The following is a 27,344-nucleotide window of genomic DNA, read 5'->3' as shown; positions in this document are numbered from 1 at the left end:
ACACTGGTAAGGTAATTTGTTTTTCTGTAATTACCTGTAATAATCTATAAAAATAAAACAATAACATTGGTCTCCTGCAAAAAAGTCCTTTAATTTAAATCTCAAAAACACTTTGTCAGGTACTTCAATACTCCAATATATTTATATTTTAAAAGCAGCCATCCAAAACCATATAAAGTGTTTCAAACACTATTTACTAATTATAAATGTACAATAAATATACATATTACCAAAGGAAATAAATATGTGTGTCCAAAACCATACAATGTTTAAATAAAATGAAATCTTTTAACCATGATATAAAAGTTTTTGAATTGAATCACGTTAAAAATATTGTATAAAGTTTCTAGCAGTTTCACAATAAATACAGACTCAATTTTAAAAGAATTTTTTCTACATATATAGATTTGGCACAAATTATAAGTACATACATAACAATAAATATACTCAAGTATTCTACATTTGATATAATTATAACATTCAATAACTAAAGATGCAACATTAGTTTTCCTAACTTTTTTTTAAAAAAACCTTGGTGTATTAATGGAAATTTATTTACCAGGTCGGAAACACAGTTTCACACTGGACAGGAAATCTGGCAAACAGCAAAACTGTTACAGGGACTGGAGTCACGCTATCCTTGAGAGTCAGAATGGTGACAGAGAGGAAAACGTGGGTGTTCACAAAATGGTAGGATGCCATCACACTTTGCGTCTCTTGAAGAACCTCCCTCTGGTCTTGCCCCCCCTACCCCCTCTCGTGGCGACAGCGGCGTCTGCTGACGGACGGTGGGTCTTGTGTAGTGCGTCGAACAGGCTGGTGGCTTCGGCACTGTTGTTGACGAGAGCTCCGAGCTGTTCCTGAAAACCAGTTGCCACTCGGGATGCAATCAAGAACTTGCACAGCATGTTTAGACCTACAAGGATACACACACACAGAGATACACAGTTATTAAATAAAAATTTTTTTTCAAAGTGATTACTATGTAAATGGTTTGTTTACCCTTACAATATGCAACACACGGAGAAAACATCGTTAATTTAGACTATTGTCTCTACTGTTAGCATTCATCACAAGCTACAAAACTTACATTACACCAACACCCCAGTGGGGATTAACATGAGAGAAGAAACCGTAGCATTAAGCGCAGTTTACAATCTGAATGCAAATCTAACATCAAGATCATGTTGTGTTGGTAAGTAGAAAAGTACATAGTACAAAAATATTCACATTTACAGTATGTATTTAATAAGTCACCGTTTGGTCCCCAAGCTTGTTTTTCAATAGTTGTCTAGTTCTAGCCTGTTATAATGGTTTCAATTACATGATGCTGAAATCCAGGCTTCCACTGTACACTCACTATTTAAAAAAAAAAAGTTTCTGATCCTAAAAATGTCAACCTCGTTTTTAATGGGTCCAGAAATATGTACAGTTAAAAGTGTCTTAAAATCTAACTAACAATAAGAATTTAAACAATATTTTTTTTAATCGAAGAATCACATTCCCAAAAGGGCACAATTAGTAGTATGTACACATTTTAAACATCGGGTATACATTTTTACCATATTTTTGAGTTGAGTCAAGTAAAGCTGAGCTTGTGCATGTGCATGTGCATGTGCATGTGCATGTGCATGTGCATGTGCATGTGAGTGTGAGTGTGAGTGTGCATGTGAGTGTGAGTGTGAGTGTGTGTGTGCATGTGTGTGCATGTGTGTGCAAGCAGTAAATTTTGGTTAGTGTAGTTGCAATATGTCATTTCTTAAATGAAATAAACATGAATCATCCAATTATTGAAGTAAATACCTAGTTAAATATCACCAGCCAAATAACAATATCATATTTTCACTGTGCATAGATCAATATAACTGTACCTGAGTAAGGCTAAGCAGATGGTCTAGTGATTGCCCTTTGTTCAATACTGAACGAATGTTCTTGGAGTTGATTCCCGGCAGCTTGGACACAAAGTCGTGTATGGCAGTGTTGTACTTGTCAGACACTGCCAGGTTATCCGCTTCCAAGTCGGCACCCACTGCAGCAGCAGTCGCGCCGTCTGGCTCCGCTCGGCCTTGCTGGGATTTTTAATAAAAAAAAAAACACTTTATGGAAGTTGCTGAACTTGGACTGATACAGTGAAAGGTCTTAAATCTAGCATTCTCTGGTTTGGCACATTCTGCAATCCGCAACCAAATTACCAGTTCACGTTCAGTTTTTTCCTCGGGGATTCTGGTAGTTGACCTTGGTCCCCAGGGTTCAAATTTGCAATGAAAATATTTTTAGTTCACTCAAAGTTTATCATTCCTGTTGGATTTCATTTCAGTAGTGTTGTCTGCTTTCTAACTGGTTACATGTCACACCTTTCACATCTGGAATGGTCAGTCCCAAATGTGCTATACAATAAAGGATAAATTTTTAATAACACCTAATCACAAAAATTGGTGCCTCCATCCAAACAAACTTGTAATAGCTGGTTGTGTGTTCCTACAATGACCATGAGCTAAAACACCATGTAATATGAGTCCTGAGTGGCTGTGCATGCAAAGACATCAGCACACACGACATGCAAGAGGAACCTGTTCATGTCCATCCTCCATCATGAAGCAAGTAACAAGCAGTTAGTTGACAGGTTCACACCCAGATGGTTCACACTGGTGTGAAGCCATTAAATGTTTCCAACGTACTAATTTGTTTCATATCCTATCTGCACAAATCTCTCTCTCTCTCCTCAAATTAACGTACAACAGTCATCAAGTCATCAGACATAGTTCTTAATTTAATAGTAAATACCTATATATATTATTTTCAATTTGATAAATGAGCATGTTGTAGCTAAAATACCAAGAAAAAGTTTTAGATTTTTTGCTGGATTCACACACATAAAACACACAGCATCTGTATTTTAAAGTATACACATCTAAAACACAGATGAAAAGAAACACTACTGTGTCATAGTGGTATTTGCACAAAAATATTTCAAAATTTTTTCATACATAAGTGATGAAATATGATCATTAAATTACAATGCTATAGCTTCGCACAGTGAGAATAAATTCTGCACAGAGTAGTCACTTCCTTACAGCACTGAGGTTGTAACACCCAGCAACACAAGACGGTAAAGCTTCCACGCATTCACCCTGGCTCACCTTCAGCTCCTCAAACAGCTGTGCACTTGCATACGGACTGGGAGACCACACGATGCGCAGTTTTGGGAAGTGTAACGTGAGCAACTGCAGTTTCGCTGTGATATCGTTGGAAGCTATGTCGTTACTAACGTAGTAACGCCCCTGGAAACACAGGCATTATGTTACAACACATTAAGAAATACATGCTAAGAGATACCAATTTTAATTTAATTAAGACTATAGCTATATGTAGTTCCTTTATTCTTTTAAGAAAATTGTACACTAGCATTACATTAACAAATTTAACCATTAATAAAGTTTACCTTTGGTAACCATTAGAAAAAATTGCATTTTTTTTTTTCAAAATAAAAAATAATGACAGACTGCTATAGCTGATCCCACCTAGCACTCAAGATCCAAGTACCTCATTCTGTCTGTACTACCCGAGGTTTACCTGCAAGGCAAATGGCCGGTTCTGGTCAAACTCTATCAACAGCATAGGCTTCGCGTAGTGTCGGGTCATAGCCAAAGCCTGGTTGTACAGGCGGCCCGAGTTCAGAGAGCCGATCAAGTCACTCACACTTTTCCTTTCCACACAAATCTCCGGAGTCAGAATGTAGTCTCCAACCTGGGAAGAAAATGAAAATTCCAACAGCTATTGCTTTCCACATCTAAGGTATTTGAAGCTAAATTGACGCCATATATAAACTCATAAACTCAAATTAACTAAGCTCAACTGTAATGCACTAAAACTAAAAACAGACTGAAAGTATAAATACTAGGAATAGCAAAAACATAGCATTAAACAATATGCATGAACTTAAAAAAAAAGTTCCAAGTACTATCAAAAGCAAATCAATAGATATGTTTGGATAAAACAAACAGAAACAGTATGCGACAGAAAAGTAAAAACTGTCAAAATTTTGAAGACTAAAGAATGAACAAAATCAGAATGAAAAGCAAGACAGACCTCACACTGTAATTAAAAATTTATATTTATTTTATATCATTTTCATTTGGCACTGTTTGCATGTTAATTTATTTCCTATGACCCTGCAGTTCAGCTTACGGCCAAACTTTGTGTTACAAATTTCACACCATTCTTATCACCACCATCAACTGCTTCCAGCCTGCGGCTGGTCAGCAAAGTAAGATGTCTTCATCTTCCTCTGTCTCTCCACAATTCCTTCTCCTTTACTCTGTTACATTCTTCTCCTCTCTCCTGCACTTGAACTATCTGCTCTTCCCACCTCCTCATTGGTCTTCCTTGGGGTCTTCTTCCTGTGTTCTTCAACACCATGCTTTTCCTAGGCAGCCTCTCTTTTCCTATTCTCTGTACATGGCCTTACCATCTCATTAAAGCCCTACACCCTGCGCTTGCTTGTACCGTCTCATTCCTGATCCTGCTCGCTTTGTAACTGACAACATACTCCTCGTAAACAGCACATTTCAAACGTTTATCCCAATATTTTCTTATTTTTATATTTTATTACATAAGCATTAATTTGATGCTGACCGGATGTCACCATCAGACAAGAGTCCACAGGCAACTAACATGGTTAAGTAAGGTTCTGCTGAGCTATGTAGCTCTGCAGCAAATGGAGTATTTTTGGGTGGTTCTGTTAATAGTATTGATACATTAGTATATTTATATTTACGTAAGTTAATACTTATACTGTTAGTAAGTTTACTTAATTTTACATAATCAATAAAATTTATCACCACTTTTGGGTCATTCCAATTTTTCTGAAATGTTCATGTTTCTGTTCCTAGCAATACTACTTAAAAGTTTTCAAAACTTAGAAAACAAAATTTTCTACCAAAAAAAATTAAATATTATATAGTGCTATGGGTTCTTTTCCTCAACAATCTTGTATGTGAATCATTTCCAAATGCAAAATGAAAAAAAAATACACTTCAAAATTTTAGCACCACAGAGAAAGACCTTTATCTTTCCGTCACAACATGAATTGATACATTGCTATGTAGAACTTAATTTTTAATGGTATGTTTTGTTTCTAAATGAGAAATCTCAATATGGCAAACACTATAAGAGTGTGTCCCTCCCCCCTCCCCCCCCCCCCCCAAAAAAAAAACTTTCACTCAACGGCTCAACTACTGACTGAGCCACTTTTCATTCAGAACAAGAATAAAAAAACCTGTCCCTCAAAATTTAAAGTGTAAATTCAAGCAACCAGATAAACTAACCTGCAACGTCAGAGGATCAATCTCGATGCCTCTTTTGTGGATCAAGGAGGGCAACTCACTCCCAAACTCCCTCATGTCCACGATGATGGTCGAGGGTTTCGATCTAGCCTGCTGCTCCACAGCTCCGCCCTTGCGAGTGTTGGGCCCTTCGCCCGGTTTCGACGAGTCCCTGCTGAGGTTCGCACAGTCCTCGGACAGCCCGTCCTGGTCCTTCTCGATCACCATTGACTGAAACGAGCGCCACCATTACCAACCTTTGAAACGAATCTTTCAAGCAATGCAAGATGAGCTAGCAGAACATGGTGATCGATACATATCAGAAACCACAATAACTAAAATACAATCTCATTACAAATAACTCTACTTCCAAGTATGCATGTATTTTACAGTTTTCAAATTCCTGTAATTACCATAGTAGCTATATTATTATAGCAAAATAATTCATGATAAAATACTTTCATTATTAAGTAGATACAAAAATGAGGCTGAATTAAATAAACTTAAATAAGTAAATATTAATTACAAAATCATAAAATATTCAGATTTACAACCCAACTTAAACTTATTTAAATTATATTTTGTAACACATTTAACAACTTATTTACTGAAAACTGACTATCTTTGACACAAATTTCACAAAAATGTATATACAACTTACAGCTTTTTGCTTGATGAGGAAGGAAAATGCTTCCTTCTCTCTGCGCAAGGTTGTAAGGTACGCTTGTTCCTCGACAGAGCCGACGTACATTAAGAAATACACCTGTATTTGGAACTCCGGATGTTCGCTTTGGTAAACCTGCACTCAGACCAACACATTTCATCAACTCACATGTGAACACTGCTTCATCACTAAAAATGTAATATGTATTATATTGAAATGCAAAATAATAATCAATCATTATTAGACAGCAATAGGTGATAACTGCTCGAAAAAATATTTGCAAATTGAATATTTTTATAAACCTACCATTACATTGGTAATGTAAAAGTCTGCAACATCGCAATTGGCTTAGTGTGACCTGTTTTATAGGAGACCAAATTATTTGATAACTGGATTACAGGAGATCACATTATTTAAAAACTTGTATTAGTTCTAAAATATTTTATAAATCAATTACATAAAATCTAAAACTCACAAAACTTATTTAACTTTTCAATGAGTTATTTGAATCAATGACTGAATATAAATGAAGTACTATCTCCAAATTTAGAATTAGTATTATATTCTAACTAAGCTTTAAAAAATATTCCAAAACACAAGTTAAAAAAATTAAGTTGTACCAATTTAAGGCTGTAGTTACCTTGTGAATTGGCCAATTGAGCACCATAACCTTTCAGTAAGCTTTTAATTGAAGATACATAATATGTAATTAATAACATACATTTTAATCTAGATTCTAGATAAATTACTTAGGGATACTTAAAATTATTACAGTGTTGTTTTAACATTTTACATGTAATACACTTAAAAATCTTTCCAACTTTATAGGAATTCAATTAATTTTTTTTTTAATAGCATGATTATTTCCCATTATTTGAGAGCTATGATTTTTTTTTTCAGTTTGAAAATTCTAATTTAAAAATACAGAATTTGAATTAGCCCTTTTTCCATTACTGCAGACAATCAGTAAGTGCATCTCGTTAGTATTTTTTATACTTGCATACTTCTATAAAAAAAAATTTATTGGTTGACAACTTACTTCTACACGTCGAATAGACGCCATGTCTGCATCATACATGACCACATATCTGGGCTGAATTTCTTTTAACGTCCTAGACAATGCTACAGGATCACCGTATTTCTTGAACGTCTGTATCACTATCATCGGAGGTTGATCTTCTTCAACTTTATCACTTGAGTCCACCTAAGCAGCCACAATAGTTGTTCAGTTATTTCAGTCAGCAGTAACACATACATTGTAGGTACAACCTCAAGAATAAATTATTTTATTTTTACTCAATTATACAAAAATACTTCCTTTGCAAAAAAAGTAGAGAATGTGATTTGTCTTGCACAAAAGGGAATAGCAGGTTCACACTCACTCTTCCTACAATAAAATTAATTATTTCACTGATACAAAACAAACCAAAATGCTGTGACGTGCTGCTTACCTGTTCACTTTTAACAACTTCCATTTTTATGTCTTTGTCGACCTGGGTCTGAGATAACACGTAGGTCTCTTGGAACTCGGCACTCTCATCATCTTCCTCTTCCTCTTGCTTCCCTTCAACTTCCGACGTACCCACCTCTCTACTCTCTGCGCACTCCCCGGGAGTTTCGGCTCTCTTTTCCGGGGACAGCGTGGCGGTCCTGCGGAACTGAGCCTGATGTATCCTGCGCCTAGACAACTTGTTGTACAGTTGCACCAGCATGTCGTCGCCTCCGAGAGTAAAATACTGTGGGCACAGAACAAACACGTGGCTTGAATATCTTGCTAAGGCCATGTACGAATTCATGTACACAGTTCTGTACTAGTGGGCCTGCATACTTCACTTGCCTTTCTGGCACTACAGCAGTTTGGACATGTATAATTTTTGGCCTCTACAATCAATATTAACCAGCTTAACGAGTCATTGACAATTTTATTTTTAAAGCTAAAATAATGAAAATAGTAGATTTTTTTACACTGAAGTACACATTAATATATTTTAACTTTTTTAGGTTTCAGCATTCTATTTTGGTTGGTAAATTAATATAGGTACATAGGTACATTTATTTGTTGAGAACTCATTTAAAACTTGTTTCAAAGTTAATTTTTTAATTTAATACCTTAGTAAAATATAAATGATTTTACAAGTTTTTAAATCAATAAATTGTTCTTTCAAATATAACCTATGAGATTATTTTTAAAAAGCTATGTTCATTTTCTTGAAAGCGGGCTGAACATATACAGAATCATTTACTTGCATACCTAGATACTTCACTCGCAGTTCAGCCAGCCCTCATAATGTCACTTCCACAGATAAGTGTGTATAAATTAAACATACACTTCAAGCAAATTCGGACATAGACAAAGAACCCAAAAAATTCTCACTAGTACTGCGAAAGGTCTCTTATTAGGCAGATTCTGGAGTACAGTCATGCCGGATGCTGGCTTAGCAATTTAGACAGATTATCGAACATCAATATAGTTTTAACAGGAAAACAAATGTGAAAATGTGAACTGTAACCCGCTAGAAAACAGGAAACATTGTGCTGAAATGAAAACCAACAGTATTGATGAAATGCAGGCAGCACAGTAATGCCAAGGTCCACAGTCGGAATTCTCACCAAAATAAACGTAAACTTTAGCAGCTCAATTGTTACCGGACTAAAGAATGTGCAGAACCACAGAATGCCAGATTAAAGTCCATCTGTCATACAATGCACACTTCAGAATTTATAGCTCAGAATCAAATGTTTGAAAATAACATTACTTATTAATACAAAATATTATAAATAAAAATATTGTTGCTAGACTTTGTTTAAAGCAAACATTGATACCTTTAAATGTAACAAATATAACTGAATACAGTAAAATCTTTTTTAAGTGAACATCTGTATCACAAAATGTTAGCTAATTCCCAGTTTAAACTGTATCTAACATTACATATTTACACTTCTATATATAAAAAAAAAAAATTCCTACCAAATTTAATGAAATTTTGAGTCTAATACAAATGAAATAGAACAATAGGTGTAAAAATTATATTGTGTCATGTCAAAAATCAATCCCTATAGAAAATTCACTGCAGTTTTTGAGACAATCTTACTCAAAAATCTGTGTGTTATGTCCACGAATAGTAAAAAATACTATGTTGTAGATTGGCTAGCCTTCAATTTTTGCTTTACAGATGTTTTACTGTACATACTTAATGTGAATTGTAAAAAAAAAAAAAATTATCAGTTTCTCCTGAAGATCCATGTTATAATTCTGACATCAAAAAATTACGGATTTTATCGTTTCCCTCTAGTCTCTATTTGCCTCTCTACCTTGTACACACATTTATGTACCAACTTCAGGAACACTCTTGCAGCACAAATAAAGTGTTAAATAAAAATTTTAACACACTTTTCCCATCCTGACAAACAAGCACTGTGCACACACGCTGTCATTTTGTTCATATATCTCTCTTGGTGTTTTTTTTTTGGGTTGGGGATGAATCACAGCACAAAGAGAAGTACGAAAATGAGCCCAGCAATGTATATAGCATTATGCTCTCTTTGTATATCTTTCGTCAAGTACCTATTCTCTATCCTTTCCACATCAGAAATGTTTCACAACAATGTGTTCCATGAAAACATTGCATTAAAACACAGCCTTAAAATTGTACTCTAATCGCATCCAAAGAAATTTCACTTCAAAAATTCAAAAATTTTTAACACGTATTTATTGTAAAGTTAATTCACAATTCATGGCAAATTTAACATTCAGAATACGACAGCTAACTTAAAAGTGTCATGAACTAAAATGAAAAACTCAATGCTTCCTAGTACCCAACAGACATGAATCACACACCGCTAAGTGTAACATAACACTAACTTGCTTCAGCTGCTCACAAATTCTGTTGTCTTCAACCAGTATTAGAACTTTGTCCAAGGAGGAACCAGAGATACTTCCAGTCTGCATTCTAGATTTCACATCAGTGTTTATTTCTTTCAATATTTCTGTCAACGCAGCCCATTTTGGACTGGCCTCTGGATTAGCATCTGCAAGAACCAAAGATCATTACTATTTTAGATAAATATACTTACACCCGACAAGAGTTTTTGAAAGTAATTAAACACAGTTCTAGTTACAAAGAAGGTAAACATATGACAAAATTTCCTTTAAAATTTCACATAAAATTAGTACTTTTATACAAATTTTTAGGATGTGGGAAAGAATTACAGAAATCAAATCAAGGATTCATTTGTATTTTCATATCCAAACAGGAACTCAAAGCTTAACATAAAATCAAATCAAAATTTATAAATTACATAAAACTAAATTTTTATTTGAAAAGGAAAAAAAAAATATACTGCAATTTTTTCATTCAACTAATCAGATAATAGCAAAAATATTTTTGTATATTCATAGATTTTGCAAACATTTTCTGTCTTTTTTTTCTATTCTGTAAGAGAACTGGTTTAAAACATATACAATAGCCAGGACAAGATACAGGAGTGTAAAAAATAGTAGCCTTCTCCTTTATCTTTTTGTTGTTCGTAGGAGCTGTCGTAAAGAAATGGGGGGGGGGGGGGGGGGAGAAAGAGCGAGAGAAGTGAGTACAAGAATGCCACCTCACACCCTCCTACAGTAATAAAGTGTCACAGAAAGCAGACAAAAAGAGGACAGAGGGTTGATTGATCCCAGTGCCATATTTCTTACGCACCAATAAGTAAGCTGAAACGGATATATGGTGGGACTCATATCGTTAGATTTTTAAGACTCAAATTATAGATGCTACCCAGACACAAGGGCAAACCCTTCTGTAGGTAAATATGGTATAAAAAAAAACTAAAAAATGTTGCATTGTAACATTTTACATTGTAACAGACAAAATGAGATACTAATACAGGTGAATTTCATTGCATTTTTTGTGTTATGTGGTGTATTGAATTCCATTTCAGAGTTATGTATTTCGGTTACAACGTTATTCACCACAAAATTTTGCCTCTAGCAATCAGTTGGACGGTCTCCGGGTAAAAGGTAACAAGTCAAGAATTCACTTTTTGCAGGAGAAACAAAAAACTCTTTGATAAAAATTGAATTTAAATACTTAAATTTTTCTTGCATTATTCTTTTATTTACCAACATAGTTGCCAATGATTAAAAATGCATTACATATTCTAAGTATGTATACTTAAGAGTTTATTGCTGGAATAAACTAAAAATCACCAAAAATGTGACTTGTTACCTTTTACCCGGAGACCGTCCAGTTTTACTCAGAGTATAGTTTCACACTGCTCGCCAACTAACTGTCCTGGTTTCAAACAACTGGCACGATTAAGGCAGCGACTGCCCCCCACACAAAGTGCTGCAACCTGCACCACGCACTCGGAGCGTCGGCCTCTGCCTTCTCCCTCGGCCGTCCCAGGACTCGCTGCTTGGCGACCGAGAACAGCGTCTCGGCCGCGTCCAGCAGCATCCAGCCCGAGTTCTTCAGCACGTAGTCCATGGCACGCAGCGCCGACAGCTGCGAGTTGAACGTCACGCAGTCGTACTTCGTCAACGAACTGGAAACGCACGTAATGTTTGTTCTAAGTACCGCCTGCTGATGTATAAGTAAGCCTCAAAAGAATTACGGCTGTCTCTTAACAATTATTAATTTTGATGGTTGAAAAAAAGGCTGCTAGGAAAATAATTTAAAGCAAAATATAGATAAAAATTAGTACTGTATGGTAGCACAGACAAAAATACAACTTTTTTTTCTAGTGCACACCAGGTTTATAAAAGCATTAATAGTTCATATTTTATTGGTAGCTTATTAAGATATATTTGTTTTTATTTATTTATTTTCATTGTAACTTGCCTTGTCCACAATCTAAAAAGATATACTGGCTGCATTTAAAAAAAAATTTGGCACATATGTATATGTCATAAGATTTTTGGTTAGGTATTTTGCTTTTTTTGAGATGATAAAAAAATTAACACGTTAGAACTGAGAACCCGTAATATACGTTTGTAACGTACGGTAATCATGGAAAGAAAAGAATGAATGAAATCTAACTTTAAATGACATCAAAATAAAGGTCATTAGACACCATAAGGGGTTATGAGATGAAAGTAGAGCATTCACAGAAATATCCAAAATGTCTCCAGATTGTGAAAAATTCATATTTAACTCAGCTGGGAATAGAAGCAACTATTATAATAGAATTATATTTTTTTTACTCATCTTATTAAAAAATTGTATTAGTTTTTATACTGGCAGAACCCAGCAGACATTGTCCTGCCAGTGTTTATTTATCTCTATATACAAATCTAAAATTTATTGTATGTAATCTAGAATCTATAAAGCATTTGAAATGGCATTCCATTTTCAACTCACCCATCAAATAGTAATTACAGTCCAATCACTATTTGTTGTTATTGAGGATTAAGGACAGTAAAAATCACAATATACCAATTTCCATAGTGATTGGTTGAACGGAACAGAAGTTGATGCACTGCAGCGCCATCTAGTGGCGAGTTATAGCAAAATGGATAGCATAAAAACCTTCTCCATGAAAAACACCTATGTGAAAACTTAAATGGTGATCGGTCAAACAGTGTCTGAGTTTATCAACGTCATATATACCAACATATAGAGACTGAAATATTTTAACCTAGAGAATTGTCTGGCATGTTAATTTAAAATGTACCAATTTTTCCTTAAGCTTTAAACGCCATCTCCTACATTTTGACATAAGCTACTCTTTGTCTATTTGAAAGGTCAACTGAATAATAATCAAGGCAGAGGACAGGTAAGGTTTAGTAAGAATGAGACACATGTGGAATTAATTAATCCATAAATATGTGAGAAGACACTCAAAATAATTAAATTAAATCATTAAGGTATGATATTAATGAGTACAAAAAGGAGATAAAGCATTTACAAATCTTCTAAACTAAACCCCGCCAACTGCGGAATATTGCTCCGCCAATGTCAGACTTGCAGTACTTACACCAGAATGTGACCCAGTGTCCTCAAGTCAGCAACAAGCTGCTTTGTTTTGGTGCTCAGCTGATGCCACATGGGATCCAGCTGCATTTGCAAAACTTTATGGAAAGATTTCGACAAGGCATTTTCCACAGTTAGATCATCTGTGTCAAGCTGGAATAAAGAAGCAGTTAAATAATTAGGAAAACAAAAAGGATTTTCCAAACAGGCCTAGTCAAATAAAAATTAACAAAAACTATGTTAGTAACAATAATACATACATCAGAAACTAGCATAAAATCCCAATTCTTAACTATTACACATAATGAAGATAAGAGAAGAGAGTAGTTCACACAAACAACAAAAAATTATTATTTAAATTAGGGATTCAAACTGTTGTTCGATGCTTTACATAAAAAATATTTTGGTCTGTGCTTCACAAAAAGCAGCTTCCTTTTTTTTGAATGACGTGTCCGACTAACCGCGGCTGATCAACTATTCAGTGGGGGAAATAAATACTAAAGTAACCAATTAGGATGAAAAAAAAGCAATTTGTTTTTGCTTGTCCAGTATTTAAACACAGCCCAAAACATGCGCACAGTCTCTGGCTGCAGGAGACACACACTTGTTAGGCAGGTTGCTTGTAGAATAGCGCTGACTACGAATCACACACTTTCAGTACTCGCGTGTGGCACTAATTCACGGTGAGCGCCAGGTGTTTCAACTATAGCTCATGCTAGATGGGGATTGTCCGCTAACCGACCCAGCGGTCCGGCTACTGAGGGGAGATGGATTCCGATTACTCTCCATACGGTAGGTCCGGGCATGGGTAACCTAACATCTAGCCTTGGTCAGCGAAGTTCACTAGGCTCTGCAGCGAAGAGCCCAGTAGGGTGAAGCACTACCATGTGAGTGAATTTGTCCTCCCTTTATATCACATACCTTATGGCACGGGGCAGGGAAGAAGGTGTAATTGCAGCTGGTATCATCGCATGTGCGGTCTGCCAGAGTGGAGGCTGCTTCCCGAAAATCAATGCCGGCACGAGTGACGTGCGTCTAGCGGCTGATCGACCCGGTGCAATCACCTTGGCAAAAGACGAAACTGGCACTTCCGTACGGCAGCGTGCAACCAAGGGGAGATACGGGACTTCTGACGGGCCAGCACGCCCACGTGTCGAGGATGAAGGGGCTGAGGCACAAGTCATGCAGCAATTCCAACCCCCTCTCCACCTTGGAGAGGCCAAGGGTAGAGAGAGACCACCTTCCTTCCTGCAGGGCGGTGCTCTCCCTGCAGCTACGGCCTCTAGGAGTTGACGTTAGGGAGGGTTCGGGATAACCCTCAGGTTGGGCATTCGTTGATTGTAATGAGATGAGCTTATATTGCTCACAACTGAAAGATTATGTAGGGGAAGACCTTACAAGACTTTACATACACTATCTCTTTGTACCTTGGCACGTGGCATAATAACACAATTCTTAAAAATAATCACTAATTGCAATTCAAATTCACAGCAACCTGAAGACGTCAGTAAATTTTTCTTCCCCAACATTAATCACAACCAAAAATTTCAATTTTAAGTAGAGATGGCATCGTACGATTTTTTTTTACATCCAATCACAAAAGAAGAATTTAATTGATTTTTCAGGGTTCATCATTTCAGAAACTCAAACTGAAAATAGCAAAGCTAATTTAGAGATTTAGAGGACTTACAGTTGGATTGCACCTCTTGATTTCCTTCACGGTGAAGTTCATGAGATCCAAGAGTGCTGCCTGAATCTGCAGCATTGCAGGGGTCATTTCAATGTGAAGCTCAACCACAAGGGGCTGGAAAACAAGGTGAATCATGTGCAACTGCATTTACATCTACAAAATACATTCCAATGAACAAATTTATAAGTGGTAACTATTATGTTAGTATAATCACTATCAGACATTAGCACAACCAACATGTCTGGTAAAATAATAATGGTTTTGAATCATATACGTAATTGATTAATTTATGCACAGAAACATAAAACTACATGATAAATATAAAAAAAATCTAAATAGAAACATACACATATACATTGCCCAAGATTTCAGAAATAAAAATAAGAGGTGTTTCTAGACTTTTCTCTGACTGTTTAAAAAACAAACCACCTTAGAAAAACTACAATTTGTTACCAAACATTTTCTTCAACTGCAGTGCATAGAAAAAAGCTATGTTAATGACCTCTACACAGAGATTTAAGACGACTGAATTGTTTTACTATAATTTAGCTTTTGAGTTTTTGTTTTATCAAAATCTCAGGCATGACAAGGTATTAATCATATCTTTGTTAGCTTTTATACACTGTTACAACATATCTACTATCAGGCTATAGTCCGTAACTGTCAGAAGAAAAAAATGGATTATTTCATGATGCATGTAACTAGAACTATCTTAGAAACTACCCCATTTATTAATGCTTTAATGCTATTGCCCAAGGCTGGATCCTAAGCCATTTTGAGGCAAATAATTATAAATGGTAACTATAGTAAAATACTATTTTAAAACCCAGTGTGGCAAGCCTAACCAATTGCCTTAAGGTTCTGCTGCACCCTCCATATTAAATTTTCGGTTTTTTGCTCATTGCAGATTTTCGTAAATAAATTGATCAAGCATTAGATTATAGAAGCAATTAAGTATGTGTTACCCATAAAAGGAACTTCTAGTGAGTGCTTGTGATGCAATCAGTTCAATAAAAATTATATTTATGAATATTTGCTTGATTTTTTTATAAATTGCAGATATCAAGTAGCACATATCTGGCGGTAACATTTGATACAGAAAACCAAATGCAATTTTTATATAATGGAACATCTGAAGAAATTGCACACCATGTAGATAGTTTTCCACAGATATCACTTAGTGTAATATCAGGCGTGTAATTATCATCATTTGCATGACTTTTTACATACATATCAGTTGAAAATATTAGTGGCAGAAAAACAAATGCAAGGGAGGTATAGAGTTAAAATTTTATAAATAGCCCTTAAAGATAACGATAAACAAAAAAAAAAAGATCAACATGGTGAGAGAGATTGAGCCAAAACCCATGAAATTATAAAATTATGTGCATTTTTTCCCATTATAGCTATTACAAATACTAACATTTTTCAGTTTATTGACAGCAAGATGTTTGTAACAGTATCAAAATTCTTTAAATGTATTAATATATTAAAACAAAATAAGTGTTGAAATTTCATTTCAAAATAGTGCCAAACATTACCAATATAGTATTCAGACCTTGAGGTCTGCATAACATACTTCTATGAAACCTATCTGACACCTGCTGTATGACCCAACTAACGAACCCAGTTTCAATCTAACTCACTAATGTGAAGTACAGGGAAAAATCAAATTAATGACTCACCTTCAGTTTCTCAAGGCTTGCGTGCACCGTAGCGTGGAAACGTGGCCAAAGGTAAAGATTCTTTACGAATAAAGTTTTCATTACCCTTTCAACTTGAGCAAACCCCACTGTGAACGACTGTGCCGAGTTTGAAAATGCTTTGATGAAACCAGTCTGTTAAAATAGACATTCAGCTATCAATAGAAAAATATTACACATAACAATGTTAGGTTTAAACTTTTTATCTCTATTTAGAAGTTAATGTTTTGAAATATTTGAAGTTGAAGGCAACGAATTTCACAAACATAACCCATTTTTTTAAAATAAAATTTAAAAATAAAAGCAAGCAAGCAAGCTATATTTTACAATGTATTAGAATTGTAAATCATCATAACTACATTGCTTCATTATCATCCAGTGTTATGAAACCAAGCAAACTATTTTCTTTTTAAATTTTGCAAATGTAATACTATATTCTCACAATTAAAAACAAAAAAAATATTTTTGAACACCTTGCTATATTTCGCTATTCACAAACAAAAGGGATACAATGTTATATGCATGCACAACGACTAAAGGATGAAATGAAAGCACGTACTTTGTTCTTCTGCCTGTACAGTCGCAATGCGAATGCTTCTTGGCACAACTCCAGAATGCTATGGGCTCGCCAGACCATGAAGCCAGTGACATTGGCGATGGGCACTTTCTCTTTCAGAAGGTCGACAACCAGAATACGAGATGACATGAACAGCACGCCCCCTTCCAAGTACACTATTTCCCTGAAGGGAAAACAGAGAGCACATTTAACAACAAAAGATCACATTAAACAATGTGTGTGCATCATCTATATTTCTTTCTATTTTACTACACAATAAAACAGAAACAAATATAGATGATGCACAAGAAATTAATAATTAGAATTAAAATTCACTAAATTTAATATTATACGTATTACAATTTTAGACCTGAAGGTGAATCTACAATTGACTTAATAATCCCCAGGTGTACTTACTGTCTATTTTTCTGCACCTATAAAACTACAGAATAAAATTAGTTATATCCCAAACAATCACATTAAAAAATGGAGCAAATAGCAATAAATATTTATAAAAACATTTTTGCAGGCTAAAAGGGATTCTGCACAGGTATTTTGTTGTTGCTATCCATAATTTATATGACACAAAATATAAAACAAAATAAAATTTCCAAAAATGATTGAAAATTACAGTTGCAGTAATTTAGAATGACTTTAGTAACAGTACTTGAAACTCCACCCTCCTAAAGTGTGTTTCACAACAGCGCAATGTGTTGCAGGGACCAACTACAGTCAATCGAAGCTTTGACTTTTTGAAGAATGCTATGAGCATTGAGTGTGTTGACTAACATCAGAGATTATGTTCATTGCATGTGATGGATGTGTAATTTGTTTACTTTTCACCATAAACTGAAAAAATAATTGAGAACAGTTTTAAAAATGCATGTAATTTAAAAGGTTGCAGATATACTGAATGAAGTTCAAACTAAAGGAGCTGGGAAAAAAGAAAATAAGTTCCTCAAAATTTGCATAATGTAGCAAAAAAAAAAAAAAGTAGTGGCAATCAGAGCTTTGCATGGTGGATGGTTCTCAAAATATGAGACCTTAAAGTATGGGAAACAATAGCCGCGAAGTCACAAGTGGTACAGGGCCAGTCTCGCCTATGTCTAGCTCACCATGTGGGCAATGTGTTCTTCCGTTTCCCATACACTTTTCGTACGTGAGTTCAATGATATTTTATATTTTACTCATGATTGTAAAGTTAATTTAATAATAGCTAATAGGTGCTGTGCTTTTGGGTGCAGAAATAACTCATTGCGTAATAAGTAAGTTCCCTTCCCTAAGTTTCCATCTCGGGAAAATAGCACTAGTTCACTATAAGCAGAGGATGATGAACATCAAACATGATTCCTTCATACCAAAAAAATATACAAGTGGTTCTATTCACTTTCAAAATAATGATTTTGAACTGTCATTTGGGACAATTATTTTTTTGTAATAAGTATACTGACAGAGTTAAATAACACCGATTTTTCCAACCGAAAACTGTAAAAAAATCTTGAGTGACATTTTGCAGCTCGCAAATAGTGCTTAATACAAATCCAGTGACAAACTTTGGAATGAAATATAAAATACATGAGAGCTTTTGTGATACTCATGAACAGCTCTTGTATAAAGTAATGGCAATGGTGTGTGAGGTTGACAATTAAGTCCAAACTTAAAATATGCCATTTATTTCAATAAATAAAATTAATTTTCAATATCTTAATAATACTAACAGAAGTGAATTTTTTTAATATAGTAAAAATGTGATGTCTCATAAATGTTCAGTTCTTCATTGCAAGTTCCATTCTAGTAAATGTTCTTGGAAAAATTTCTTTATTTACTAGCACAACAATAAAATCGACTGAAGAAAGAAACAATTCCAAAAAGGCAGTCAGCAGTGGAAATGAACGCACCGGTCGGACGAGCTGTATTCGTTTGTGACGACTCTGGGCAGATGCTTGACACCCTCAGCCTCCAACTGGGACAGGTAGAACTCCTCTTCCTTGCTGGAGGTGCCCAGGACGATGACCAGGTTGCCGGGGTCCGAGTACACCTTCAGGAGGCTCAAGAAGACACTCTCCAGGCCAAGACCCCTGAGAATCAACCAGGGACTTGGCCCTCACAGTCTCGTCAACACTGGGATGAGGATGGGGCATCCAAGGTACGAACAAGTGCAAGAAACTGGAGTACCTCTCGAGGAAATCCGTGGTTCACAGCAGCATCAGTAATTTTTACCACCTGCGAAAAACTCGGGATTGACCCCAGATGTTACCGCGGAAGGCAAAGCAATCTGCCCACTTACCCCCCGCGGTCACGAATCCTGAGAGACACTTGCACACGTCTGTTCTATTTCCTGCATTTATTTTTAAAAATTCAAACACTTACTGAATCATAAATTCACAAATGTAAAAATAAGACCAGGCAAATACCAACCTGAAGGTATCTTAAGATTTATACTAAAGTTATTTCTCATTTTATATTGGTGATGGCCGACTGGCGGGCCACAAGTCGGATCCGGCCCGCGATACTGTTTCGTACAACTAGCGCAGACACAGATAAACATCATTGTGTATTATCTGTCATTGTTTGCTAAACATTATTTATTAATTTTTTGAATTGCCTCCATTTTATTTACTGTTATTGCAAGTGCCACAGTATAAAAGTATAAACCCACTTGATTCTTACAAAGCAGGTACAAGTACTATCTTAGTTGACCTTTACAGAGCACAATCGTGTGCCATAATAATAAAATTAAATTGTATAAGCAGTAGATGGAGTTTTGAAGAAAAACCATTAGAACGAAGCATCACAAACTTTTGATAACAACCAATCCTTTCCAATGTGGAATTTGCAATACCTACTGCTAACTGGCATCAAAGTAATTTAATGCTTCTTGAAATTTGAAAGTTTTTTATGAGAACATTTAGTAACAAAGATTTATTTTTTGCACAATTTCTAATAAAAAATAGTACTGATTGTCTTGCAAAACACCTACATAGACATTTTAAGATTAAAATAAAAAGTAGAAACATATTGATAGTAATTTGTATGTTCTGGTCCTCAGGTTAGTTTTAAAAATTATATCTGGCCATGAAAAGTGCTGAAGTTAGCCAGCATTGGTTTAGATGACCAAATTCACCATTTTTAACCAATGTTTTTCAGTCTATTTACTAAGCATCTCAGGGCTTCAAGAAAATACAAAAAATGTACTGAAGTAAGCTTATCAGTTAGTGTGCAAATCTACTTTTTCAATGGAACTGAGAAAATTTCTGTAACTAGGCTTCACTTAACACAATTAATAAAATAATATTAATGGACTAATGAGTGTCCAACAGGCACAGATTGTACTACTCTAAGTACAATAGAAACAATTGATATAGAACAGAATTATGTATTGAAAACCATTGAGATAGTGAATATGAGCGACACAGGTACGGAATTACCACAAATGACATTTCAATGCATACAAAACAATCTCAGAATCACTAACATTTGAGACTGAATAATTACTAGTTAATACTTCAGAGCTGATTGATTCAATATATTTTAACTACCGTGTTTTAGTGCACAATTGTTGCACTGTTATTTTAGGGCATCAAAATTGGGGGGAAAAATTCTCCCATAAAAGTTTTTCATTCTGATGTACGACGATAGTTATGCGTGCACTCGGTTGTTCCAACTCACATTTCGGTCAAGGTTTTCATTTTTCTATTTTATGTCGAACAAAATATGTTTGTGTTGCATGACTAATTAATTTAAATTGTTTGGCATACTTTTGTATACTCTACATTTTAATTAAACATACATTCCATCCAACATGTTTAGTTTTTATGAAAATGCTCTTCTGGCATAAAAATTGCACCCCTACCATTCAAACGTGATTTTAATATAAAATGTGCGATGACTATGCAATAAAACACAGTATGATGAGAGACTTTAAAAACAAACAAAAAAACATCAAAATTGCATCTTTGCGTTTAGCACTACCCTAACATGGATTCCCAGTTATTTGCAACATAACTAAGGTCCTTAAATTAGCCATTACAAAATGAGAAACAGTTTTGGACCAGTCACTGTACTTCCTGATTCACGATACGGTAGGCAAACACATGCATCAGGTACTCACTTGGCCGCTACAACCAACCCATCTTCATGCAAAATGTCCAAAAATATCTGATTCTCGTACTCCAACATTTTCCGCTACAATTATGGCAGGTACGCAAACACAGATTCCAGAGTGAACACGGCGGCAAACTCCTTATAAAGCCCCCAATAAAATTTCTATGAGCGACACTAAAAATGTCAATAACAATGATGAGTCTTCTTTGCCCTGAAAACAGAATAACAACACTAGAGAGGAGAATGATCAATGAAAGAATTAGGGCATAATATCTAGACATCAGAGTCCCTAGCAATAGCCATGCGAATGGAGAATTGACGGAATGGATGGGTAGGAGAAATGGGAGTTACCAGAGAAACCCCACTAGCTTACGGCAAAGTCTGCACTTTTCCCAAGCCAGGAATCACCCTGATCACCACGGAGGGAGGAGAGACATGTGACGACTACCCTTGTGGTCCCTAAGCATGATCTATCATGTCACTTAGAACATAAAACAAAGTGTATCACTGCAGGTTACTCAATTACACAGAAAATAATTTTTACCAGATTTCAGCCTGGTCCCAATAATTCTGATATGACAATTATTGTAATTTTATTGTTTTTTTCAGTACATATTGTGTTCAATATTGTACAACTAAAATGGATGAAGGTTAATGGAAACAACAGATTAAAAGGTTTTAAATATTAACTCTAACCACTTAGGATTCACTTCTGTGTAAGTTTACTTACAGTGGCAAAAAAGGCCACAAGTAGGAAAAACCTGCCAAGTAAAAAACAAATCTTGCATAAATGTGAACTTGATATAGTTGTCTCATATTCTTTAGCCTAGAGAGATAGAGAGAGCACACAAAAGCCACACATAAAAATACTAACTGTAGTCAAATTTGACTGAGTGACTTTATGATTACAATACACACAACATAGGATTACAACAGACTCAAACGCAGATTCAAATGTAGACAGGCCTTTATATGGTAAGAACAAACCAGAACAAGGAAGACAATAGGACGTAGGCCTAAGTTTATTTCTTGTTTTGTTTTTTATCATTAAAAGTAATACTGAACATAGGTAAGAGAATTTACTGCCTTCTAGTGTTTTTAGAAGCTTTTAGTTTTGTGCTACTAGTGGTTTTCTTACCTTATCTACATCCTCTTCTTTACGCCTGTTTTCCTGAACATCATAAGTCTGTCGATTTGACTGTGCTTGTTCTGACTGTACTTTATTGTCACTTTCTTTCGTCACGTCCTCGTAGGGAAAATAATCTCCATAAAAGTCTTCACTATCATCAATGGAAAATACTTCCAGCAAGTAAGAACTCACTTCGTGGGATGGGTGTCCGTACACACCGATCCGAACAGGACGATGGAAACTGTAGATTAAAACCAACTCTCTGAATCTACGCTGGCAAAACTATGGTAGTATTTTTTTTTGTCACTTTAAGTATATTATATGAACATATACACATTCCTACTCACAATACAATTTGTCAACATCAAAAATTTTTTATATTTCTATGAATACTTAAGTTTTATAAAAAAAAAAACGTTTTTTTTTTTTTTTGTGATACAATATGGTCACATTGAGTTTAGATCCAAACCAATTTATAGTGCACACATAAATAAGAATCAACACTTACGGCCATAGTAAAAAATTAAAATTAAAAAATTCCTTCATGATCACGTAATCATTTGTCCACTAACAATCCTGGTCGATTTTCAATTTTTTATTGTCATGTTAGTTCACCCTGCTAGTAGGCCAAAAATGACAAGTTTATATCTAAAATAATTCATTGGAAACCTTACAAGTTATGTGAAAGCACAGATCACAATACAGTTACGGTCACGGTAAGGGGGCCCGACAAAATCATTTGCCCCTGGCCCTTAGTTTTTTCAGATATCTCTGGGGAACAGTTATGGTTTTAAGTTAATATTTGCAAAATTTAATGTTAACAAGATTTAAAAAAAAAACTCTTGCATTGTGCTGACTGGTACCAAATGAAGTTTTAAAAACATTGCACTACATGATCCTGTCAAGTACATGATATACATCCAACAAGAGCTGCACATTAACACAGAATCTAATACAAAGAAAACATTTACACAAACACTGTGGACCAACCTCTTGGGAATAGTTACCACATCCAGACCACAAGTAGCAGACTGCAGACAGTACGTCTCTGGCTCAAAAGTGGGCTTCTTCGTTATTTGAGAGACATACAGATCTGCATCGCCGGATCTGCAACAATGCAGGAATGTCTCGAGGAATCATTCTCCCAGCACAAAGTTACCTGGTAAAAAACCAAATGCAACCAACCTGAGTCATCGCGGACATTCATGTAAATACTCACATTGAATACAAGCGCAATGTTATGGGGCCTTCGTACGTCAGCACATAGTACGTGTAATTTTGCTGGCCGACGTCTCCTGATATGGACTGCAGCAGTGTCTCCCCATGACAGACCCCCAAAACCACTGTCACAAATAGGTAAATACTTTCCATCGTTTCACAAGTGCTGCTAAAAATATCTTCAGTGCCATCACCTGTAAAACATGTGTGTCTCAAATCAAACAAAGACACGAAAACATTCCGATGTTAATAATTTTGAAAAATAGTATTTTTTTTTCTAACGCACTATGCTGTGTACAAAAAAAATTAAGTATTTCAATAATTCTGATATAAGTAGATAATAATTTACAGAGTCAGTGGCTCTTTGTGAGACAGTAGCATGTAAAATTAGCTAGGCACTATGATGTATCCTGAAACCAGTTTGTAATGTCAATAAGAAATCATACCTTTCAAACATATTTCCTTACAGGCAAAGAATTTCAGGTCTTTTAACAGAGGGTACAATACTTTTCCTTTCTAGGGTGAACTTTTTCAGACTAAAGGACAAACTACCGTGCATTACTGAACCAAAAAATAAACCTTTTGGCTTAAGAATAATTTTAAAATATTTATTAGTTTCAGGGGTAAATAGTCCATGAAACAAACGGAACTATGGGTTAGTTAGACAACATTATTTCAGTAGAATTTATAGTTTTCAAACAAAAACACAACATTCTCTCTTCACTTCAGCGCTTAAATGCTGCCGTGCATTGTCTGCTGATCGCTTCTTACTCAGAGCTCTGCTACCTTTGAGTATTCCGATTGTACCAGAAGCCACGCGGCCGGACTGGGGAACCAGACCAGCACACAGCTTCCCTTGCGCCAACAATAAAAGTGTGAGTAAAACCAATTACTCTGTTGTTAAACACTGGTGTGTTGTAAAAACATTTACTTCACTTATTACAGCAAAGTCTTTAAGTTCTTCAATACACAAAATGGATGGTTGAAAAGTAGTGAAACATGTAAACTCGTTCCTCGGCAGGTTGTACAGTGCAAAGGGATCCAATGGCTGGCTTTGCTTCCTCCAGCCATCCTAGCAGAGGAGGAGAAGTCGGGGAGAGAACGTGGAGTGGGGGGAAGAGGGGCACAGTGCATACGAGTAGGAGGGAGAGAGAAATATTAACTGACATTTTGAATTATAAAGAAGGATAATAGATTAACAAACAATAAAGTTATGTAACATAAAACTCGAAAGGCATTTGCTGTGAAAATTCCAGATACTTAAATGTCGAAAACAGCCATTCGCTCCTGATCAGTACGTATGTCAATTATAGTTCATAAGGCCAAAAACTTTTTATCTAAACAATATGAACTTAGTCCAACCTTTCTGCAGTAGATTTTATCAAATTTATTTAAACATACACGTCTGAAACTGACAGCAGTGAGAAAAATTTTACCCGTTATTTCAAAATTAAAAAAGTTAAAATGTTTTTATTAAATATTTTCTAAGGCAATTCTTTGGTAAAAATTACCCAATGGATTTAAAAATAAAATAACAGTCTCAGAGGCTTGGATTTTTGGTTACAAGTGCTTCAAATAATAACAGAAAATCCTAATTCTTGAAACTTAAATTTTGACACAATCAAAATGCAGAAGAAAGCAATGTGAATACAGCATGAATTTCTATTTTACACAAGGTACATGTGTGCTATTTGTGTCCCGGTTTCATGCTATGTGAATGTAGCCTTGGCTTAATGTACTGCCAGTGGGTGTCATTACAGATTTTAATGTATATTGAAGAGACTATTCTATGATTAAAAATTAGGTAAGTAGTGTTTTTCCTCCAGTTCACAAATGCCTCCTTTCAGCTGATGGTGAATTATACATGGTTGCCTGCAGTATCACACACAACCAAACAACCCCCCCCCCCCCCCCCAGTAAAGAGACAGTTTTAGTTTTCTCCCGGCTGCAGGCGTACACCTTTTATTTTGTGAACTCCAACTCCCACACTTTTTAATGAAGTGTTTCCCATTTCAAGTTTCTGCTGGTATCTGTTCAACAGCCACTCACCACCATCCCTTTTTTTTCCTATCACCCAAGAGAACATGTCGCCATAAAAAATATTTTTTTTGGTAACTTTTGTGTACTCATTTTGTTAATATTGGTTATATTGTTATAGGCTATTTGTACTTAAAACTGTAAGATTTGGATGTCATTAAGTGCTTCCTTTTTTATTTTGTGTGTCTGTTTCTTGTTGTGCATTTCTCTTGTGGGTTTTCTGCCTTGTGTTGAGTTTGGTTGGCCACTGCTTGTTTTCAGCGTTGTGCCTAGTGTAGGGTGTGCCACGCAGCACTGAGATTTGTTTTGTGAGCTGTGTCGTGGGGACAGAGAATTCGCTGAGAGAGGTGGTTGTGGACAGTCTCGGAGTGGGACAGTCGTGAGGAGTGTGCGGCAACTGTGTGCGTGCTGGGCCATGGGCTAGACTCGTAAGTTGTGACTGACTGCGAGCTGGGCTGCGATAATCCTCGGTGAGATAGATAGCTCCTGTGTTTATTGCAGGTCGACCACTTCTTTAGTGTTAGCACATTTCGTGAGTGCTGGTCACTGTCAAGTTTCTACGATGGAAGACCTTTTGGCAGTTAAGTTTCTGCCGACAACCACTGCACAGATTGATGACTTCAAGGGGGAGATATTTCTCTAGAACGATTGGATAATCAGTGTGATTCCACAACGTGGCCACGGTGAAATGAGGGCCAGTCAAATTGTTGACTGGAGGACTATTCTATAATGTATGTGTCCAAGGATTGGGCAGTTAAATAATTTTTTTTTTGATAACACTCTTTGATCTAGAAAGTATGTGCTAAATATCATTCAATATTCCACCTAAATTATACTTCATTAGAGAAGGGGGTTATGAAAGCTTTAAATAAGGGACCTACAGTTATATTCATTTTTGCATGAATTTAATTGACCTAATCACAAAAACCTGTGTCATGTTTGGGAAAAATTACTGCCAGTATACTAAAACCTTCTGTACTAAAATAACTGGAGAAGAATGGCCTGTGCTAGTGTGTCGACTATATGAGATTATGGAGACGAAAGGTTTTTAATTCCTGATCCCTGTTTGTACCAGATACTTTGATGTGGTGGCTTGAACGGAGAAACCCCGGGCTACAATTTGGGTCAAGTGAAGAGGCATCAGATAGTAGTAAGTAGGGAATGTGCGCATTTTGCCTACTTTTGTTAGCTGTTTCCAGTCGGGTTGGCTGATTGAACTACAATGCGCTCGTAGAGGATAACTGGAAAACAAGTCAAGAAGTAAAGAAAAAAAGCTGTTATATATTTCCACTTTTTTTTTTCCAGATAAAATGGTTCCCCTTATGGAATGCCCAAAATAATAACTGAGAGATGAAAACAAATAAAAAATTCCATGACATTTATATTTAAAGTTACCTTAGCTGTATTGCATACTGCTGTAAAATATTCATCCAACCACTTGGCCAAGTGCTACAACACTACTTAACAAAAATAATTTATTCAAATTTAGATAAATATACTCGAAGAATCACGACGGCTTGACTGTATGGTACAATACACAGGATGTAAAAAATAAAACTCACTAAAGGACATACTCAATGATATTATGTAAACAATGAAAACAACAAACTGTAAGCCATAGAATATGCTACATAGTGATTACAACCGATTACAACGAAAGTATTATAACTTAAGACCCTGTCAAAAAAAAAAATTATCTTCGATATTTTTTGACAATAGAGTTGGAGAAATGGTATTGGACAAAAAATGGGTTCCCATATTCTCCATAAAATATATTGGACAGATAACTTAAAATATATTTTTCAAATTTAATCTCAATTTGAAACTAAACAGTGCTTGATGGAATTTTTGAGCTTATATTTGTGTATTTTCAATTTTTTTTAATTTATAGAAACATTTTTTTTTTGCTTTTATACTTAAAATGTTTTCGTATACAATATTCATATAAAAATTA

General features: G+C 35.4%; 1 protein-coding gene across 2 annotated transcripts; it reads right to left on the bottom strand.

Annotated features, from left to right (window-relative positions):
• Positions 1 to 66: 66 nt before the first annotated feature.
• Positions 67 to 27,096, bottom strand: LOC134542518 (DNA repair endonuclease XPF). Of its 2 annotated transcripts, XM_063386890.1 has the most exons (20): positions 26,786 to 27,096; positions 23,355 to 23,547; positions 23,126 to 23,242; positions 22,145 to 22,376; positions 21,014 to 21,217; positions 18,801 to 18,980; positions 16,906 to 17,086; positions 16,329 to 16,481; positions 14,644 to 14,757; positions 12,958 to 13,106; positions 11,348 to 11,526; positions 9,851 to 10,017; positions 7,440 to 7,724; positions 7,028 to 7,192; positions 5,986 to 6,123; positions 5,328 to 5,555; positions 3,574 to 3,747; positions 3,141 to 3,281; positions 1,872 to 2,069; positions 67 to 860 (listed from the first exon to the last, which is right to left on the bottom strand). In XM_063386890.1, exons 5-20 carry the CDS (start codon positions 21,079 to 21,081, stop codon positions 702 to 704), a joined length of 2,679 nt encoding a protein of 892 aa, XP_063242960.1. In that variant the 5' UTR covers positions 21,082 to 21,217; positions 22,145 to 22,376; positions 23,126 to 23,242; positions 23,355 to 23,547; positions 26,786 to 27,096; the 3' UTR covers positions 67 to 701. The 2 variants fall into 2 exon arrangements, with proteins under 2 accessions (XP_063242960.1, XP_063242959.1); XM_063386889.1 differs by lacking the exon at positions 23,355 to 23,547 and having other exon boundaries at positions 23,126 to 23,294; positions 26,786 to 27,046.
• Positions 27,097 to 27,344: the final 248 nt, after the last annotated feature.

The sequence above is a fragment of the Bacillus rossius genome, assembly GCF_032445375.1.
Source record: "Bacillus rossius redtenbacheri isolate Brsri chromosome 4 unlocalized genomic scaffold, Brsri_v3 Brsri_v3_scf4_2, whole genome shotgun sequence".
Taxonomy (NCBI): Eukaryota; Metazoa; Arthropoda; class Insecta; order Phasmatodea; family Bacillidae; genus Bacillus; species Bacillus rossius.
This window is presented reverse-complemented; position numbering and strand designations above follow the sequence as displayed.

Excerpts from the sequence above, each read along its gene's own strand:
- LOC134542518 (XM_063386890.1), bottom strand. The coding sequence starts at position 21,081 with ATGTTGGAGTACGAGAATCAGATATTTTTGGACATTTTGCATGAAGAT. Across the intron at positions 17,087-18,800 it reads GAATACAGCTCGTCCGACCG|GGAAATAGTGTACTTGGAAG; the intron begins GTGCGTTCATTT and ends TTTTCCCTTCAG. Across the intron at positions 3,282-3,573 it reads ACCGGCCATTTGCCTTGCAG|GGGCGTTACTACGTTAGTAA; the intron begins GTAAACCTCGGG and ends CTGTGTTTCCAG.